The sequence below is a fragment of the Sardina pilchardus genome, chromosome 18, assembly GCF_963854185.1.
Source record: "Sardina pilchardus chromosome 18, fSarPil1.1, whole genome shotgun sequence".
NCBI lineage: Eukaryota > Metazoa > Chordata > Actinopteri > Clupeiformes > Clupeidae > Sardina > Sardina pilchardus.
The window spans coordinates 12,337,631-12,358,827 of record NC_085011.1 but is presented as its reverse complement, the minus strand read 5'-3'; the positions used below and the strand labels follow the sequence as shown (position 1 = coordinate 12,358,827).

The following is a 21,197-nucleotide window of genomic DNA, read 5'->3' as shown; positions in this document are numbered from 1 at the left end:
CACATTGTAAAGGGATCATTTTTTATATACTTAATTGAATGCTCTCAGTGCCCCTGGCACTACTGGCAACAAGGCTGCAGTCCATGAGTCCAATTCAGCACACTTGTGTTAGTCAAATATGGCAAATAACACCTAACGGTCCTCAAGCTGCCAACTCCGTGGGCTTTCCAAAAAACTCTGGTGCACAGACACAGTCGTGACTTTGTAAGTGACTCACAAACAAGTCATCCGATTCAGTAGAATTTCATTGTTATTTGTAACATTCCCGTCTTCTATGCGACAGCCTTCTTTAGGTCAACTCTGTGCCTAAGATTCAGCCAAGGCTGGAACCGACTGGACTGATTCCTTTGGAACAGGAGGTGTGGTCTGTGTCTCCAGTTGTGTGAGGCTCTTTGTTGGGTTGTGGTCAGGGAATACAACACAAGTCCTTTGTTGTGAGATCAGAGAGACCTCTGTTGAACTGTCATTTCACTCTCTCGCCACACTTGGGACGTCTGTCCCATTATGTACATTTGATCAGTGTCCAAATTAGGGTCCATAACTTCATGACAACGGGAAGAGTAGCTACACAAGCTTTTAAGTTAAAGTGAGCTAACCAGTCCTCTGAAGTGCAGTCCTCCTGACATCACTCTGAATTACTTTGGTTACATGCATTTGTGTGTGTGTGTGTGTGTGTGTGTGTGTGTGTAAATATGTGAATGGAACTGTATAGTTGTGGTCATCCAAAATGTATTCATGTATAAATGTGTATTTCAATAACAAAAGTATTCTGGCTCATTATCAGAAAGTCTACAATCCCAAGACAGAAAAAGTTGTGACATTGTGTAAAATGCTAATAAAAATAGAGTGTGATAATCTACAAATATTAACCCATCTTTGCATCATTCCACGATGCACTCAATTTGACAGGTCAGGACTGCAGACAGTCCATTTTAAAATCTCGACTCTTTCTCAAAGGAGAAATAACTGTATAATATAATGCTGTGGAAAACTAATTTTGGCATTTGTTTTCCTAAAACATTCAAGGTCTTCCCTAAAAAATACACTGTCTGGGTGGCAATTTATGTTGCAAAACCCCTGTACATCATTTAGAATTGATTGTGCTTTCCCAGATGTTTTGTAAAAGGAATTGCACATTGTGGTTGGTCTAACCACATGACGTTTTTCCACTTCACCACAGTCCATTTTGAATGAGCTCAGGCCTAGATAAGATTGTGGCTTTAATATAATTTTCTTTGCATGGTAAACTTTACATTGGCATCAAACTGTTCTCGTAGACAATAGTTATTGGTTAGTTAGTTATTTGTTATAAGTTTTTCTGAGCACCTACAATGATTTTATTTACAGAAACAGGTCTGATTTTAAGGCAGTTCCATCTGAGGTCCAAAAGACTATACGGCCATCCAATATTGTTTTTTTCAGCTGTCTCTTGTTTGCAAAGACGTCTCTGGATTATTAGAATGTTTTAATTAAATGATGTACTGCAGATGATGAAATCCCCAAATACCTCACAATTTAATGTTAATCTTATTATTTCATAACTTGTCGACACAGGTTTACACAGAGCTCTACATCTTAATTTCTTGGTTTGTATACTCAACCATGGTGCCAATCACCCTAATTATTTGTGAAATATTCCTCCTATTGTTGTCTTTATCCTTAGGTCATACAACTTTCCTAGTATTTTGTTGCCCCTGTATCTACTACCAGCATTTTTTTTAAAACATGTTGCTGGTATCATATTCAAAATTAACATATTTTCCATGAAATAGTCAAATGTGCTTTTTTCAACATTGTTATATGTTGTCTGTGTTTTTGCAGCTATATATGGGTTCACGAGATTTGCATAGTGTCACATTTAGTTTTATTTGCATTTTATGTAACGTTCCAACTTTTCTGTTTTGGGGTTGTATAACAGGCTGCATAAAATGAATTAAATATTCTCATTTATAAATGTTTATTTTTGTAAAATACAACACATAATCAGTCATTTTAAAAACAGTTTGTGTCCAACTGGATTCCCAACCAGCATTGCAAATCCAAACACGAGTCAGCCTATCAAGGTTATCAAGATTCTTTGTTGGAGGCAGACATGTGGAGGGAATGTTCCACAGAGGACCCTTGTGGGGTGAGAGTGAGACTGACTGGATGTATGGGGAAAGAGGGTCCGCGGAGCAGAGGTCAGGTCACCTCTTCCAGTGTGGTGTGGTTTCATCTTCTCTTTTCCAAGATTTTAGCTCCTCCTCTTCCCATTTTAAACCAATCCCCACACAGAATGCAGCCTTGACCCAGCACTGGACTGACTGTGCATAAACAAAGCTCAAGGTGTGGCTGCGCTCACCCGCTGTGAAAGTCTTTGTGGTGGGACTGACCGTGTACTGTAAGGTGTTTTGGGGGGAAGGTGGAGTAGGTTCACTGGGCTCCAGGGTCAGTTGGTAGGGGGGATGTGCTGACGCGTGTATTCCCAGACCAACAGGGCAGCGCTCACATGCACGTTGAGTGACCGCGTGACGCCCCGCTGCGGGATCTCCACGCACACGTCCAGCAGCTGCAGCAGGTTTGCCGGGATGCCTTCCCTCTCGTTTCTGTCAGGTGAGGACACACAAGGAGAGATCGGAGGAGATTCAAGTGGGACACAATCACAACAGAACTGGGCTCAGCCTTATACTGTATGCAGATTATGCACAGTTAAATAATAGTTAGGGACAGCGGATGAAAATGAGCAGTCATGCTAACTCTGGCGTTTTTTACATTTGTATTACTCATGTCCATGAAAAATGCATTGTCCCTACCAAATAAATTGAATAAATAAAATAATAGATTAAAGTATATACAAAAATATTAAACTCCCAATACTTTTCTCATTATTCTGACAATGCAAATAGATACGTTGTTCTTCCATTGCATAATGCACCTCAGGTATTATCCCATGTAAATGAATTGGATGATAGAGATACAGTAGAGAGAAAAGGGAGGAGGGAGACCGAGAGAAGCAGCTAGAGGTAGCAGACTGACAGAAGTAATTTCTTTCCCAGGCATATGCTGAGAAATTGGCCCATGCTCTTATTACCAGCAGCACACTTGACTATTGAAATGCTTTACTTTCTGGTCTAGTCAAGAAAGCGTTGCGCAATTTACAGATCATACAAAATGCTTAGGTGCACATGTTTTAACTAGGACCAAAAAGACAGCCCACATCATACCGGTTTTTCAAGTCCCTTCATTGGTTGCCTGCTGTTATATCAATACCATCTTATTTATTGATTCAAACCAAGACTGGGAGTGCATATTTGGACTGACTGGCTGGTGTCTCCTACCCCAGCAGCAGGAGGCTCTTCTCAGGGAACCTGTACTCCTGCAGGCTCTGGCTGTTGGCCGTCTGTTCCACTCCCACAATGCAGTAGCCTTCCGCCTTCTTCCCCCGCAGGAAGCCTGATAAGTCGACCGGCTTCACCTGAGGAGAGGAGTGCATCGCATGCTGGGGGTCTTGGGGAAGCCTCAAATGCAAACACATGCTCTACAGACTAGCCATTCAGTAGTTTATCAGTTCACATGGCACCTTTTAACACTGGATTAAGATGAATGGACTGCTTGCAGTTATTGATGCTACACTTTACAATGCAGGAAAGAGGGCAAAAATACTAGAGCGAGATCAGAGAGGGTTAAAGCGGAGCGAGAGGCGCAAACGTTCGATAATTTCCGCGTTCTGTCTTCGCAAAGGGGAGGGGGGCTAAATCCCCCTTTAAGCAGACCTGTTAACATTCGAACTGAACTGCTTGCCAATCTGACAGAGATCGATATCCCACTATGACGTCTTTGCGACACGCCTCTTTAAGCAGACAGGAACTGTTTGAATTTTTCTTCCATAGAGATGCATTATGTTGTTCTATCTTGTCAGTAATGAAGGATCTTTGGCCAGATGAAAGAGGGCCTGTCTGTCTATGTATAAAGAGAATGTATTTATAGTATTTGCTATGCCATATAAATGAAGGTGTGGAGCTATGAAACTTGTGATATATACCCAGGCCATAGGTTATAAACATTGGATATATACCCAGGCCATAGGTTATAAACATTGGATATACTGTATACCCAGGCCATAGGCTATAAACATTGGAACCAGGTGGATTCAAAGGAGGGCCTGTATCTGTATCCAAGTGTAAAAGGGAAGTGGGAGTGTCCGTGTCTGCTAGGGAACATTTGCTTTATCATACAATGCAAACAATAGCACAGTAAAATAGCTTTAAAAAGAGCCGGTCTGTCTCTCTTACCTCCATCAGCGGAAGCCACAGTTCTGAGGAGACACTGAGTGCCTGGAATTGTTTGTCGCTGACGTGGCGGAGGCTGTCCAGCACCAGACCACTGGCCCCGAAGATCTCGCATGTGCGGCACAACCCTGTGGTCAGATACAACATAACAGATATCAAACAACATCACTTTCTTTGTATGCATAGTGTACACTTACCCCGGATGGACTAAATACACAAATCTCCTTAGCCAATGCTTTTCCTGCTTATTTTGTAAAAGTTATTGAAAAATAGACACAGTACATTTCAATGACCTAGTTATTGCGACTAGAAAATGAGCCTGAGGTTATTTGCGAGGTGTCTGCCAGTCGGTTCATGCTATGTTAGCAAGCAAACTTTCCCACAAATGGCCACAAAGTATTGCTTTCGAAACTGACAGATAGAGACTACAAACGGATAACTCCGTCAAAATATGTCTGAATCTGCCAAGCTTATGCCAGCTAGCATGTTGCTACTCTACTACAGTCTCTACAGTAGGCTGCTTGATATAGTCGGCTATTAAAACACAGGGGGAGTCGATCAATCCAAGTCCAAGCATTCTGTCATGGCCTCGACCTGAGGTTAGAATTTTTTAGAGGTGCGTGTTGAGAAACGGTGGAGGGTTGGGAGGAGGTACACGGTGACGCCATCGATTTGACGCAGAAGCATAAAGACAGCCATAACACAGGAGGACTTCTCTGCATAAATTCACATTCTTACAGAGGTAATTTCAGTCACTGACCGTATTTGAGGGGTGCCACAGTCTCACCCTGGGGGAAGGAAACACACTGACGCAAAACAGAACTCTTCCCATACCTCCAAGGTTGGTGGGCTTGTCGATGAGCGAGGCAACCACCAGGAGGGCGCTGGTGAGTTTGCCCAGGCGGAGCGCCCTCTGCTGGGCTGCTAGCTGTGGCTCCTGGTCCTGGAAGCTCAGCCTCCAGGCGGTGATCTTCTTCTGCACCTCTGCCCAGCGCTCCTCCTGCTCCAGCTCTCCTGTCACAAAGTACACACACACACACACAGTGCATATACAGCGCAAAAAGGTATTCGCTGACTTGGCACGTTTGGGTTTGTTTATAGAAAAGGCTTCCCTGAAACACAGCACAGGCCTATGTGAATGTTACAGTAGCTTGATTTGTTATCAGTTGAAAAATATCTTTCAAACAATAAAAGACTGAAAATCCTGCTACAAAATACTGTAGTACCGAGCCCTACTTCTGTTTGTTTATACTTTCTGCCTCCCCCCCCACTGGCCTTTGTACCTTTGTCCTGCTGGATCCAGTCTCCCGGCAGCATCTGGCTAAGATCTGCCACTGGGTTCCTCACAGGGAGCGATGCGTTCGCTGAGAACACCACCATCTTCTCAAACTTCCAAGGAGGTATCCATTCGTCATCTGCCAGGTCCGACAAGCGGGGGAAAGCAAAGAAGATGGTCTGGGAGGAGAAAAATGCAACAGATTGAGATAGAGATACAGGATAGTGAATTTTCTGAGGCAAAGGGCTGTGGGATTTGCATATGTCATGAATCATCTCCTGCCAAATTCCGGCCAAAAATAACATTCAGCGACACAGTAATGCAACCTACCTCCACACTATAGTCTCTCAGTGGGTCGAATATGCCGAAGAAGAAATGCTCCTGTATCCTAACCCAGTTTTTCATGGCATTTCTGCAAAGAAACAATGGTTATTAAACACCACTCACTCACTCACTCACTCACTCACTCACTCACTCACTCACTCACTCACTCACTCACTCACTCACTCACTCACTCACTCACTCACTCACTCACTCACTCACTCACTCACTCAGAACAGTTGGCATGCTTGCAAGACATGGTCTACTTAAGCACTCTGAACCTCAGGAAAAGAGCTCTACAAATTAAAGGTGGTGTTGTGGTTGTGAACACACAGGGTGCCTCTCATTTGGGTTTTATACATCCTCCCTTCCTCCTCGGGCCTCGATCTTCACTGATCTACATAAAGAATGATGAGGCGGCACTGCAGCAATGGGATAGTCTATCCAGTTTTGGTTATAGATCAGTGGGAACACCCCTCGAGGATCGAGTATCGAGGATCGAGGAGATTTGTTGAGAGGCACCCACAGTCACTGGCACAAATGAGCCCACACAAGCACAAGCACATGTACCCATCCTGTGTTCGGCCTGGTTCAGACACACACACACACACACACACCCTGTGTTCTGCATGGCCTCGGCCTGGTTCAGACAGGCCTGGATGACCGTGGCCAGCCCCCCGAGAGCGTCCGCTCCACCCAGGGCCTCCTCGGTCGCGGCCCGCGGACCCTCCAGGCCCCAGACCCTCTTCAGGGCCAGCAGCGCGTACAGGCGCACGCTGAAGTTATGGCTGAAACACCACTGCAGGATCACCTCCAGGGCTTTACGCCACTGTCCTGTCTAGGAGAGGGGGCGGGAGAGAGAGAGGGGGGGCAGGGGAGAGAGAGAGAAAAGAGAGAGAGAGAGAAAGAAAGAAAGAAAGAAAGAAAGAAAGAAAGAAAGAAAGAGAGAGAGAGAGAGAGAGAGAGAGAGAGAGAGAGAGACATTTACCATTTACTCTGCAAGGTTTATTGTGATCATCCTGTATGTACAGTAGCAGGTGGTCAGATAAGGAGCCTCTCTCACCTTGTCCTCCAGTCTGGGCAGCAGGGTGTTCAAGTGCACTAGCACTGACAGAAAGGTGCAGATACTAGTCTTAGTCTTCTCTTGGTCCTGAACAGATGATTGGAAAGACATTTTACTCACAAAAATCCTAACTGTGTGTGTGTGTGAGAGAGAAGCTGTATATTACTGTTGTGAGGGAAAATGATAAAGATGGACTTTAACCTTGTGCTGTTTTTACTTTTGTTATACTTGTGTTTCTATAAAATCTTAAACTCTTGAATGAATTCTTCTGTTAAAGCTCAGCCTAGTCCTTGATGTTCGTCGTAACTGTTCCTTCTATTGCCTTTAGAATGGATTCTTTTGTTAACTATTCTTCTAACCTAGTTCTTAATGTTCTTTTCTATTTGATACTTCATGTTGCTGTAACTGGTGTGCAGATGACAAGTCATGTGTTGTGTGACGATAGAAATGTTCTTAACCCAGTTTTAATGTCCTTGGCTCTTAATTAACTCATTGTATTTACAAATGTGTGTGTGAGAAACAACTGATTGTCTCTTGGGTGCACAGACTTTGTCTCTGTATCCTGATTGCCTGATGCATGCGAGACCTCTCTGGAGAGACTAATAAAGTACTAACGACAAAAACAAAACCCCATCTCAGACTCTCAGTATGTACAGATCTTTAAGCAGTAGTTCTTCCACACTGTGGCTCTGTTCGAAACGGGAAAAACTGCTGCCTCCTAAGATATCTAAAACCGAAAAAAAAAAAAGATTTTCGCTGCCTTCTAAGATATCTTACATTTCCCGAATAACGGCGCAAAGCTTTGTTTTTGTTTTGAACGAAGATCGGGTTGTTGGATAATACTGTATGCTCTTACACCACTAAAGCAGGCCCAGAACTGGTCCATGTGGGAGGGGTTGTGGTAGAGCATGAGCAGCATGGCCCACTCGATCAGGTACTTCACTGAGGCCTGGTTACTGCTGAAGCCGGCCTCAAAGGCGTAGCCCAGTAACGTCCCCACGACAAACTCCTGCAGACAGACACAACAAACACACACAGGTGTCATGACAACGGAGAGGCCAGAGGCAGGTGAGAAAACAACACCTGAGGAGAATGGAATGGGATGGGATGGAATGAGAGTGAATGAGAGAAAATGAGGGATGAAGATGTGAAGAGAGGAATAGAAGGAGAAAGAGAATATCAGTGAGAGTATTATTAGTGAGAGGGACAAATAGAGTAGAGAATGAAAGGCTGATAGATGGATCAATATAGAAATATAGAGATGAAAGAGAAAGAGGGAGAGAGAGAGAGAGAGAGACAGAGAGAGAGAGAGAGAGAGAGAGAGAGAGAGAGAGAGAGAGAGAGATGCCTCACCCTTCTCAGTTTGGGCAGTAGAAACAGCAGGGTCTGCCACACCCTGTTCCTTATGCGGTGCTGCAAGGAGTTACTATAGTACCGCGCTTTCGATTTGGATATTCCTCTATCCTGTTCAGAGAAGGGGGGGCAGAAAGGGGGGTGGGGGTGGGGGAAGGTAGAGATATTCACACCAAATCAGAGTAAGCATAAACATATTCTGAAAAAAACATTAATTGATACCAACTACATAACCTGCATATACACCCCCTACCCCCGCAGACAACTAGCCCCAGTATCTCATTGGTACCTTCTCCACCAACTGCAGCACCAGCTTCTCCATCAGTGCGTGGTGGAGCTCATTGGATGGTTGCAGGTGGCTGAGGAAGGCCAGTGCAGCAACACGTGGGAACTGCTCATCCCTGTTGTCACTGACGAGGAAGTAGAGCAGAACAATGCTTTCACTATATTGCTATCGTTATCACACCTCCACGCCTCCCACGACTTCATGTACCATTACAAACCCAGACACCAAAGTGTTCAGTGGCTGGAGTATGTACTGTACATACACCACTACGATATCATATGGCTCTTAAGACATATCGAAGGTCGTTATCTCCCTGGTCACCTGGTTGCCTCTTTAGGCAATAATCATGCCTTTACCGCACGCAAAGGAAACAAACGGTTCAGATTAAGAAAGCTGTCTTTGTTGTTGGGAGTTTGTTGTAGCCTACAGCTTTCTTAGGCTGTAAGAGTGATAGTGGTGGACAGTTGGCTTATTTACAGTTGATTCCATTGTTGTGAAGCCTGCTTCCAGGATTCAACCGTAGTCCTGCTATGGTTGTTATAGTTACCATTCAAATAAGCATTGATAAGGAACCGTGATTAAACCTTTTCACCACATCTGCCTCATAGGTGTGCAGTTATTCAGAATTAATAGCCACCCACCAGCCAATCAGAAGATAGTATTATCTTCTCTCCGGCTGATCAGGTGTATTTAAATATGTGAAGACAAACACAAACAAGCTAGCACTGGTTGTCCTTTCCTCAGGCTGGGAGTGGCTCACCTGGTAATGGCCGTGTTGGCAGCACACTGGTCCCCGAGCTGCTCCACATAAACCTGGACTTCCTGGATCAGCCTGTAAACATGAGCTCACTGTTAGCACAACTCACGCAGATGCATGGAATATGAGGGGGGTGTAGGATCAATTTTATATGTTTCTCATTGAATTAACCGCTTTAGCTTAACTTAACATATATAATGAAGTCTACTAGTTGCCATCCTTTACCTTAGGAATGTTGAGATAACACATGTGTCAGGTAAACCCCCTCTGTGGCAATGTGAGATATCTGATGGGGACCACATGGGGCCTTGACACCAACATGGCTTAGGCTGAGGGGTTCTTGCAAACATTCTTATCTTTGTTAAATGCCAGTTGGTTAAAGAATCACTGGTAAGTGCAACTTGTGATTTTCCATGTGTGTGTGTATTAAGGGTATAAGAACTGGCTTCACCCACAGATGTGTGGGCTTGCTACTTTGACTTTCATGTGAGTAACATGCTCCCGGTATCGTGAATAAAGCTGCAGTCTCACACCAGTTGTCTTGAAATAATTTTGACCACAGGGGCAAACACTACCATGGCAGCTTTAAGCAACAAAGACGGGATGGGAAGTTAAAGGTGGAGTCTTCAAATCTACTCATTTTGGTCCCCAGACTGTCCATTGGGCGTATGCACTTCCCAGAAGTTCATACACAGACATGAAACAGCAAATGTGCAACAAAGTGGTGTTGCTATTGCACCCAACCAACAACACTGACTCGTAAGGAAGCAAGGAGGGAAGGAGTGAAATTCACTCAAATCTCAACAACCTTTCGGCCGAATCAGAGAGCCTGGGGAAAAGTAAGTAAATAACCTTTGATAAGGGCTATATAAATAAAGACAAAAGTTACAAAGCACTGGACAGTAATAATAGCACAGCCAGGAAAGGGAGACAAAGAGCATAAGTCCTTGTACATAAGACAATAGGCTACACACAAACACAGGACACCGGACAATGAAACACATAATAAATATGACTCATCACCTCTGGTCTCTGCGGAACACTGGCCCATGCAGGCACGCCTCCGTCAGGATGTCCAGGTGCGTCAGGGCGCTGGAGAAGCAGGTGTCATCCCCAGGTGCACTTCCTGAGTTGGCGGGCAGCCAGGTGTGGCAGCAGTGGCTGACGAGCGTGTTGAACACCCCAGACTTGACCTCCGACAGCTCCATCAGCTCACAGCCGATCTGGACGAGGAAGAGACACACTCATATTAAGCACTTACATTAACGTACACCGGAGCCAACTTTTTGAACAGTGTTGTTCTGTGTCGTCACCTTTTCTCTCAGTATCAGTACTGTATGTCCCTACTGACCTGACAACAATGATTACTTCATGGGTCACATTAATTACATTTATTCATCTAGCGCAGTGGTTCCCAAACTTTTCTGGCTTACGGCACCCCTAAACATATCTCTCTCCATCCACGGCACCCCTATTTTTTTTTTTTACTTTTTACTCTCAACCTCCTTTGTGCCATATTTGTACTTTATGCCATTTTCTTTAACCTTGTGATATGTTGGATAGGCCAAAACTGCTTTTATTATAGGCATTACTAAGATAAGGTGAAGTTAATATCTTTTTTTTGTTTTATTCAAATGAACTACTTTCATTCAACTCATTTAATTGAACTTTTGAATAAATGGTGAACAGGATGTGAAGAGACAACTTGATAACCACCTGACCTCGGTGTGCAGTCTTAACCCATTTCACTGCAGAAGGCAGTGAATAACCGTGTTTGAAGGGGACATGATTTAACATAATTCATTATTTTTACGACTTGATTCAATACATCCGTCAGGTCTGGAGGCATCGTTTTTGCAGTAAGAGCCTCCCGATGCAACATGCAATGCGTCGCTACCATGGCAGGATTCTGTTGCATAGCTTTCGTTACAAAGCCTTTGACCCGACCTGTCATTGAGGCCGCCCCGTCAGTGGCAGTGCACACACTTACGCACATATCCCAGCTAAGATTATTGTTCCTCAAGTATTCATCTGTCACCCTGAATATCTCATCTCCGGCAGCATGGTTGGTCAGTTCTTTGCAAAATAAAAAGTTATCTGTAAATTTGTCCACATCGACATCTCACGTTAGCGAGCAGCTGGCAAAGGCCACATAAGTGGATTCGTATTTGAAGCGCAAACTTCCCCAATAGCCGTAGCCAACGTTAGCCCACGTCTCCCTGCAGACCAGGCATACTGGTGTGGGACACGTTACCTCGCCACCCCAAGTGAACCCATACTGGAGGTAGGAGTCGTTATTGCCTCACTTTTCTCTTTGCTGATTTCGTCTGGTCAGATTTCGAGGTCTGTCCCTGTGGAGGTGCATGGCGTTCTCTTTTAAAACGTATCCATTGCGCTCCGCCATACGGAATAACGAACGAAGTCACCGAACAAACAATAAGTAGCCTACATACAGGACAGTACGATACAGTAAACTGTAGCCTATTGTTTGTGCTGCAAATACGTTTTTGCAATAAAATGAATTTTGAAATGGATGTTATGCTTTTTAAAACGTCATTAAATTATCAAGCCTTAAACAATTCCGCGGCACCCCTGAGCATGCGTCACGGCACCCCAGGGTGTCGCGGCACCCACTTTGAAAACCCCTGATCTAGCGTACTCCTTTGTCCAAAATGACTCAGCTGTAAGGCACACGGAATTACATTAGCTCAAGTCAAGTTTTTTTTTTGTTCTTCTTTTTTTCTGTTTATTGGTTCTATTTGTTCATTTGCTTGTTCATTGTCTGTCTGTGCTTTGGGTGCACTGGCAAGTCACGCAGCTCCATCCAGCACATAACAGTTTTTGTTTGATTCTCTTTGTTTGTGAACTCAGGACATTGGTGGAAAATAACTTGATACTCAGTAAATTTCTTGTTTGTAAACTCAGGACATTGGTGGAAAATAACTTGATACTCAGTAAATTTCCCCTGAATAAACAACAGCTGATTAAGTCATGCCTGGAAAACATTTTCACATGATGCGTCACTGTCTCAGTGCCCTATTCTCTGTCCTACTCTGTCCACCCCTCTCTCTTTCTCTCCATCATATCTCCTCCTCCTGGTCTGTTGTTCCTGACCTGCTGTATGGTGGTGGTGAGCGTGGGTGCCTGTTCTGGGATCAGCTCCAGGGCGGTCCGGTGGAAGGCCAGCCGTACAAACGCCTGCAGCGCCGGCCAGAAGTCACTGGCATTGCCGCTCAAGCCCTGCAACACTTTCCAGCTGAGAGCCACTGCCTCCGCACAAAGAGACTCTTCACATACTGCCACCTAGTGGACGTGAAGAAGACTTTAAAAACCACTCACCATATCACCATGTCAATTGACTGGCTTAGGAGAATCATGATGATACAGACATGAATGTGAAACAATTAAATGTGAGAAAGTAGATAAAAATATGAATTGAAAATTGAAAAGTCTAAAATATATGAATTCTACAAAACGTACGTACATATCCTACCAACATGACAAAGACATCAGAGATCCATGACAAAATCACTCTATGGTTTCCCACATGTGGATTAAGCCTAGCCCTGGACCAATAGAGTGCTTCAATGAACATCTACATTCAAGAAAGCTTTTCATCTAGGACTAGGCTTGACCATGTCTAGGAGACCAGCCCATGAAGCCTGACGTAATAATAATAATAATAATAATAATAATAATAATAATAATCTTTATTTATAGAGCGCTTTTCTAAACATAGTTTCAAAGTGCTTTACATATATAAAATAAATAAACAGCACAAGAATAAGACAAAAATGAAATGTCTAAAAACAAATACAAATAAGACCATATAACAACATTGCCAAGAATAAAAAAAAAAAGTATCTTTTTTTCTCTTTCTTTTTTAGTAGTGGACTGGACTGAATGAAGCTGACCTGTGGCAGCAGAAGGGCCATGAAGTCCAGCACGGGCAGCACCTGGTTACTGGGCAGCAGAGAGAGGGCCTCCACCGCAGCCTGCAGGACCACACGGAGCCCTGCGGCCTCTGGAGATCTCGGGGGTCCGGCCGCCGCCCCCCGCTGCAGCACGCTCAGGCTGGCCCACTGGTCACGGATGAACTGGGCGGCAACACGGCCCCAGTCTCGAAGCAGGGGACTGTCATCAACGTCACTGGACAGAGAGAATGACAGCACACGTCACTAATAATACACAATCGTTATATCTCGAATCATTTATAATGATGAATATGAAGAGTTCTTTTCCAAAACGCTATATCCACCATTTTAATGAATTTTCATAAATCATTTTTTCAAATTTTGCTTTTCAAGTCATCTCAGTGAAACTGTATTGGGTTATGTTTAGTTGATTTATTTTTACTTTTCAAAAACGGATTTATAGCGTTTTGGAAAAGAGCTCTTCATATACAGCAGTATTTGGGAAAGTAGCGATGCAATGTATTTAACATCCTCTGGTAGACCCAGTTGTTCCTTATACTATAAACTACTTAATGCAGTGAAGAAAGAGAAGAGTTCCGTGACCCACAGACCTGGCTGTGGCCATGGGCTTCAGTAGGGCCTGGTTGAGGTGCTCAGGGAGGTAGAAGTAGTCCCTGAAGGAGTCGACAGACACGCTGCCGTGAAACACTCCACTTGCAGTCACCTCACACAGCAGAGACAACACTGACATCGCCACAGCCTTCTGCACCTGCCCGTGGACAGAGGGTACCTGCCAAAACACACAGCCATACAGAGGGCTAAATACACACATACACACACTATTCGGACAGCACAAAAACACCTTTCAGGACTGGGACACACAGAAGATGTACTGTGACAGGGTCAGCACTTTTTAAGGCTGTTAAGAGCTGTTTATGGAGGCCCACGCTCACAGGGAGACCAGTTATAGGATTATCATTTTAACTCAGGACGGCAGCAGAACTTCATCTTGCCACATACATTCCATAACTCCGTCACACAACAATATTAGACTGGGTAAATCCAGCCCAAATCTGCCAGTGACTGGATTTCACCAGGCTGGAAACCTGTGCATTTATCTCTCCTGCTTCCGTTACAAATTTGCGGGGACCAAGAACAAACTGGCTGATCCACCTGGAGCAGCCGGATAGTTGGTCTGATTGGTTGAAGGTCTAGGCTATCCAAGCATTCAGTCATTTGAACTATGCCCATTGATTACACCCCTTGTGCAGTGGAAATACAGCGCAGACTCTCCAGACTAATGTTCAATCTCAAAAAGATTGGGCTTGGTCTGGTGATCGCCAGGCAAACAACAGTATACTACTTCCAAGAAAACGAACCCTCACTATGCACTTTGATGCCTTAAAGATCTATGGAAATGATCTGATAGCCTGGAGCCAAGAGGATGGCATTTGCTCAGCGTGTGGCTGATGTCTGGCAGTGGGGTACCTGCTCGGCGGGTTCGCTGAGGATCCGCAGGCTGCCTGTACAGACGCCAGGCAAGAAGCTCTGTTGCATGTTGCCCTGGTACCACGGCACCCCGCTGAACTCCTGCAACAGCTCTCGGAGCACGGCCAGATACAACCCAGCGCGCTCTATGTCACACACCTGACCAGACACGGCAAGAAAGACCGAGAGACAGAGAGAGAGAGAGAGAGAGTCAAACATTTATTTATTTAGAATGTCAAACTTTTATTTATTTTCCTTTAACCTCTTATGTTTACATGTAATTGAGCTTTGGCAATAATGTCTCTGAAACTTTCATGCCAATAAAGCTATATTGAATTGAATTGAATTGAATTGAATTGAGAGAGAGAGAGAGAAAGAGAAAAAGAGAGACAGAGACTGAGAACAAACACGTGTCGTCTGTAAGTGTCGTCAGAGTCTAGCACATAGCAGAAGGTAAGTAGCTGTATGCATGCAGTGGACAGAGAGCTGGAGAAGAGACAGAAGGGTCGGGTGTGTGAGCGCTCACCTCCTGCAGCTCCCCAGTCAACCTGCGGCCGATGAAGGCCTGAACAGGCTCCACCACACTCAGCGCTAGAGCTGAGACAGCAGCCGCTGCACCATCACCTGGGTACGGCAAACGGACACAACCACACAACATGAAAAACAGCATCAGACTAATAAGGGAACCAGTCAAATGCACCCACACACTCACATAGTCACACTCACACACATACACACACACACACACACACCTGCACTAGACTCTGAGTCCGCGGCGTCTGTGGGTCTCTTCCTCAGCTGGAGGAGGCGCAGCAGCAGCTGTAGGCTCTTGTCACTCTTGCGCAGCGGCAGGTAGAGGCTGGTGCTGAGCCGGCGCAGCACGTCCACCAGGGGGAGCAGCAGGCGCTCCAGGGCCACGTGGACACTGCCTCCGCCTCCACCTCCACCTCGGCTCTCCTCCACGTCCGCCCAGAGGAGGAGGGCCAGAGCCAGGAGATCGGCCTCTCCACTGTCTGGCAGACCGTCTGTAGGCTCTGGGAGTCACCGAATAAAAACACACACAACCAGGCTCTGTTATTTCCACAGACACAGTGCTTTCCCTTCCCCCACACACTAGGCTTAACTGCTACTTAGGGGTGTACAATATTGACACACTAAAGTCGACTGTACAGTACTGTACCAGTTACTATTAGCCCTATACTGTATATGAACATGTATTGTATCGAAAGGTTCTTGCCCTACTGTTGCTGTTCACCTACATCTGTGAGGTAGACTCTCCTAGTAGGAGTAGGGTAGGGCCATTATCTGGTTTAATGAGCCCTCTCTTAGCTACCACAGTACAGCACTAGCCCAGCTGAGTCAGCTGTCCATAGTGCTATATGGGACTTTCAATGAGGCCAACAGGCCGGTCGGTGAAGAGGCCCAGCTAGACCTCTGTTGTGGGGGGACCTCAGTTGTCGATCTTGCCCTGTCTCAGGCGCTCACCTGCACTGGCAGGTACGGTGAGGAAAACGTCCAGTCGGTGCCGGACGTAGCCCTCCACCGAGGCCCCCTCTGTGGCTACGCTGGTCAGCTCGGCCTCCTGTGGTGTCACAGTGCTTGATTTTCCCACGGCAGACCTGAACTTGTCTTCATTATTCATGAGCCAGTCACAGACCTGAGAGGATCAATTTTAGAGAGAAAACAACACAAAGGACAGAAAAAAAGGTTAAAATAATTGCTGACTGACATGATAAAGTTTCAGAGGAGATAAACAAACATGATATTTCTGAAGTTGTGGAAGGATGTTTGAAGAGTTCCACCTCCTTCCACAGTGCTGTTCCTCGGCACAGAGACTCATCCGAACGAAAGTGAACCAGGAAGCTAAACGCCTCCTCCAGAGTCACTGTTTGCTTCAGAGGACAGACAGAAAGAATGGACCGAATTAATGCATACAGTACTGATAAAGGCAACATAAAAAATATGGAGACGGTTAGAGAAATAACTGTACTGTACTGTTGCTGTGTCTGGGTGTCCCGAGACAGTGTTTAGTGTCCCGGAACAGTCCACAGGCCACCAGCAACAGTACAGTACAGTTATTGCTCCCACTGCTACTGGAAATATGGTCACACAGTCTATTTAAGTGGAAATTAAAATACCACATCAGTGAGGCAGAGGGCGCTGTGGAGCAAGAAGCACTGAGCAGCACCTCTGAGTAGAACCTGGTGAGTGATCATCGTGCAGCGTAGCACCTCCCTACAGACACAGAAACATGAAACTTCAGAATACTGAATAAAAATAAGCACTTTCATTTGTGTCTACTGTACAACACTCTAATCGCTACATGTTCAATCAGTGAGAAATCACTGTGTGTTTGATTGCTGGCAAAAAAAGCTTTTGCAATTTGTTTCAAAACGTAAGATACCAACCATTCAGCCAACTGTAAACATTCTGAGCCTTTGTTAAGTCATATTAATATTAATGAATTAAATTCATACATATCCCCCCGTATTCTATCCCGTTACCATATGGATTCTGACTACCTGAGTGCCAGCAGTCCCTCTGGGTTTAGCAGTGGGCAGGGCGGGAGGCGAGCCAGGGCCTGGGAGAGGAAGAGGAGGGGGACAGCACACCAGTGCCGAGACCCCAGCCGCTGCACAAGCTGCAGGAGGACCGGGCCTGGAAAACAGCAGAGCCGTTAAAATGACATAGGCGCTGTTCAATACACCACTGAGACATCCTCAAACTCCAGTCTCATCTCTGCCAGCGCAGACTCAACAGTCATGTTTGCTTTTAAGTACCGGAAGGTATTTACACAGGCCTTTTCAAATAACTTACACACTGAAATTGAGACAACATCCAAAAATCCATAAAACAAATTGATTTAGCTTACCTTTGTTCTCTTGGGGTAAACTGCCAAAGAAGTTGACAAAGAACTCCTGAAGCTTCAGCCCAACTTCAGGACACTCCCCAATAATTTGATTTGTTGACCTAGAAATGAGATTTTGTTTTCAGGGTCAATATTAATAACAAACAAGAAGAATAGCCAATAACAAAAATATACACAAGATCCTCAAGAATGTGTCAACAGAATGTAAATATCTGAACTGCACACATTCACTTTAACCTACCACACCAATGGCACCCAACAAAGTGCTTCAACATCAAACCAGTCTCCATGTCTTCCATAAAGCTAAGTTAAGATTAGTCTAACCTGTGGTAGAGAGTGCTCTCAGACAAGACATCCATGAAAGGGCCAACAATGAACTGGAAAAAACAGAAGCAAAATTAGAACATTAGGATACAAAACCCCATGGTCCTCACTCACTTCATCCTATTTACACAAGTAAACCAATAACAAGCCATTGATCCCTAACATGAAAGTCTGTGATACTGGGGAAACGTTGTTGATAGTCAAAACCACTATCTTTCCCATTGAAAGAGCAGGAATTGTGTATGAATGCCTGTGTTTTTAGAGTGTGTACACACAGTCATCGGACAGTTAAAGGACAGTACAGCGCAATTTGATACATTTGACAAATAGTTTGCTGGTTTAGATTAGAATCACGGACGGCGCCACTGAGCAGCTCGCTCCATTTCCGCCCCACTATTCTAGGGCTGTGTCCAAAAGTCAAGCACGCACGCTGGATAGTACCTTCTTTCCAGTAGCGTCTCAGTTAGCTTGCTCCTCAGTATGCGTCCCTACCTTCATTTGGACAGCACTAACTAGTTGGTGTCACCTGACTCGGGGAGGGGGGTGTGTTGACGATTTGCATGACGTGTGGAGCTTGACCTGCGCTGCACAATGGATTATGGGATATCTGAGGCCAAAAAAGATGCATCGATGCACGCTTGGAAATCACGCCAAACGAAGTACCCATCTAGTGAGAGCACTTGACTTTCGGACAGTCTATTCTGACGTAACTTCAGGAAAATGCACACTGCCCAGCGTGTGTACTTATGTTTCAGACACAGCCTAGATCTTCAGAGTCAGCGTGAGCGTGAGCATGATGGAGCAGGCGATGAGGAGATCAAACCTGGGAGTAAGCCAGGGCGATGTCCGGACACTTCAGCAGCCGCAGCTCCAACAGGTGGTACACTCCTTCCTTCATCACCGCCTTGTTCTCGCTGTGGAACATGCGCTGGTACACACACAGCAACCATGAAGGGTGCACCAATGCAGCACCTGAGAAGCACACACACACACACACACACACACACACACAGTCACACACACAGTCACACACACAGTCACACACACAGTCACACACACACACACACACGCACACGCACACGCACAGTCACACACACACACACACACACACACACACACACACACACACACACACACACACACACACACACACACACAATTGTTGTCATGGTGGGGATGAATAAGAGAAAGCTTTTAAAGAATTGAGTTAACCGTGGGAAACTCACCTTTGTTGTCGCTTGCTGTTGTTTCAATCAGTGTATTTACTCGGTTTAGTACAGGAAGCACAACATGAATCTGAAAAAAAAAAAATCCATTAATCAATAATGCAATCTTGATGCTATCCTCCTCACGATTGATTAGGGGTATTTTTTTGTTTTTGAGTTCATTAATACCTGATTTTCCTCAAGAGTCTCCATTACCAATGCATAATCCTGCCAGAATTGCTGCAGTGCTTGACTCTTGCTGGGTGTCCATCTGAAAAAGCACATCTCTTCAGAAGAAACATGCTTCTTAAGATCTGCCCGACAGGAGAATAACTTCATTTAGGGAGGATACTTGGGCTCGCTGATGTACCATGTTACTTATCTGAATATGTGCTGCACTACAGTATGTGACATAAGCTTAGTCAATACATCAGGGGACATCTCACCTCCGTCTGACGATTCGAGAGACCCAAACTCCATGTTCTCTGCTTCGGACTGAGCGACACATTTCTTCAACAAGTAAAGGGCTCGCTTGCGTGCCACGTTATCTCTGTGGGTGAGTCCAGACTGAATAATTGCCCAAAACGACTGTGACCATCTGGGGTCTGGGAGGTAGTTATGATGGTCATCGTGTAGTGAGGACATTTCTCTGGGTGGAAAGAGGTAGTCTGAGATGGCAGTAAGGCACAGTAATGTCCGAGATGTGGCAGTCGCATTCTTTTCGATTTGGTGCCAGCTGCATATGTCCAGCCATATGCGATGGAGAATGTCTCTTCTGCTGCTGTCACTAACACAGTTGAGAAGCCCAAACAAAACACGAACGATGATTTTTGACACCCGTTCATCAGACAGGATTCTCACCGCTGCGAGAATGCATGATGTCAACTTCACTATAAACTCCGGGTCAGACGTCAGTGAAGGCAGCAGAATTGCCAGAACCTCTACTGCTACGTCTATATCAAGCTGTGCTTTGCTACCATCGTCCCTCTCCAAGCTTTGAAACACCGGTAAGATTATAAGAGTCAGTTTTTCTACTTCCCTAGAGTCACGTAGAAAAGCTAGACAGCTGCTAAGCAGGCGACAAAGAGCATGTAGCGTCTTATTTCCGGGCTCGTTTTTATGGGAACCAATTTCTGAAACTTGCCTTAAAAGCGGCATGCATCTCTCCCACAAGAGAGCTCTCACTTTACCAGAAAAACTATCACGATTTTCATCAGAGCATCTCACATTAACTGCGTCCAGCAAGATGGTAACTGCCTCAACCCTCTCCAAATCTGGCCACGACTCTATCGGCCATATAACGGAGTCTAAAACCATACACGTGTTGGGGCAATTTGTTAAAAATTCATTTATCAGAAGAGACGACATTCTGAAGCCAATCAGCCTCTCCACGCTGAACTCAACACGCTTTCCCCAGCGCACGACTTCCGGACACAATGTGCGTCATTCCTCACCACACATGCGCAGACTGATAGAATTGTCAATGACGTCAAAAGCTCTCTAAAACGAGTCAAGTTTTGGCTGAGCCTGATAGTGATGATTTGAAGTAGGCAAGGCCTACCAAGTTGTTATATTATGTTGACAACTCATTCGTTTTTTAGGCTATAGGCGCAAGTAATAATCAGTCATGGATTAAGGGTGCCTCCAGGAATAAATGTTATGGTAAAACAGCCATAGGCTAGGCTTGGTAAAAGCTTATTTTTTATTTTATTTTAACCGTCTATGTTATGAAACAGACGAAGCGACAGCAAAATAATAACTTAGTTTAGCTCCACTTACCCCATGTCTTAACGTATGTTTTTTTTTTTTTTTTTTTTTGTGGCATATAGCCATGTTCATAATCCAACGTGTTTCTCTATGGCAAGGCACGTTCATAATCCGGTTTTGAGATCCTGGCAAACTCCTGTACGTATGGTATCCAATTCAAGACAGATATGCATCCAAATTTGTTGGACAAATAAACCCTTTTTTGCCTTTACTTTGTTCATTGCAATGCTTAGTAAAAAGTTATTATAGAGATATCAATGCAAGTATTAATACATTGTGGCAGATCTGGATAGCCTAGACTGTGCT

The 21,197-nt window shown here is 44.9% G+C and overlaps 1 protein-coding gene across 1 annotated transcript; it reads right to left on the bottom strand.

The window, feature by feature from the left end:
- Positions 1–753: 753 nt before the first annotated feature.
- On the bottom strand, positions 754–20,565 carry tarbp1 (TAR (HIV-1) RNA binding protein 1). The gene is made up of 29 exons (XM_062520076.1): positions 19,571–20,565; positions 19,314–19,438; positions 19,146–19,215; positions 18,743–18,891; positions 17,920–17,972; positions 17,599–17,696; positions 17,249–17,384; positions 16,865–16,961; positions 16,529–16,618; positions 16,212–16,383; positions 15,479–15,760; positions 15,253–15,350; positions 14,727–14,885; positions 13,850–14,028; positions 13,239–13,473; positions 12,439–12,627; positions 10,348–10,547; positions 9,328–9,399; positions 8,571–8,691; positions 8,282–8,392; positions 7,785–7,937; positions 6,929–7,015; positions 6,483–6,703; positions 5,875–5,956; positions 5,552–5,723; positions 5,103–5,282; positions 4,272–4,396; positions 3,318–3,454; positions 754–2,585 (listed from the first exon to the last, which is right to left on the bottom strand). Exons 1-29 carry the CDS (start codon positions 20,490–20,492, stop codon positions 2,429–2,431), a joined length of 4,872 nt encoding a protein of 1,623 aa, XP_062376060.1. The 5' UTR covers positions 20,493–20,565; the 3' UTR covers positions 754–2,428.
- Positions 20,566–21,197: the final 632 nt, after the last annotated feature.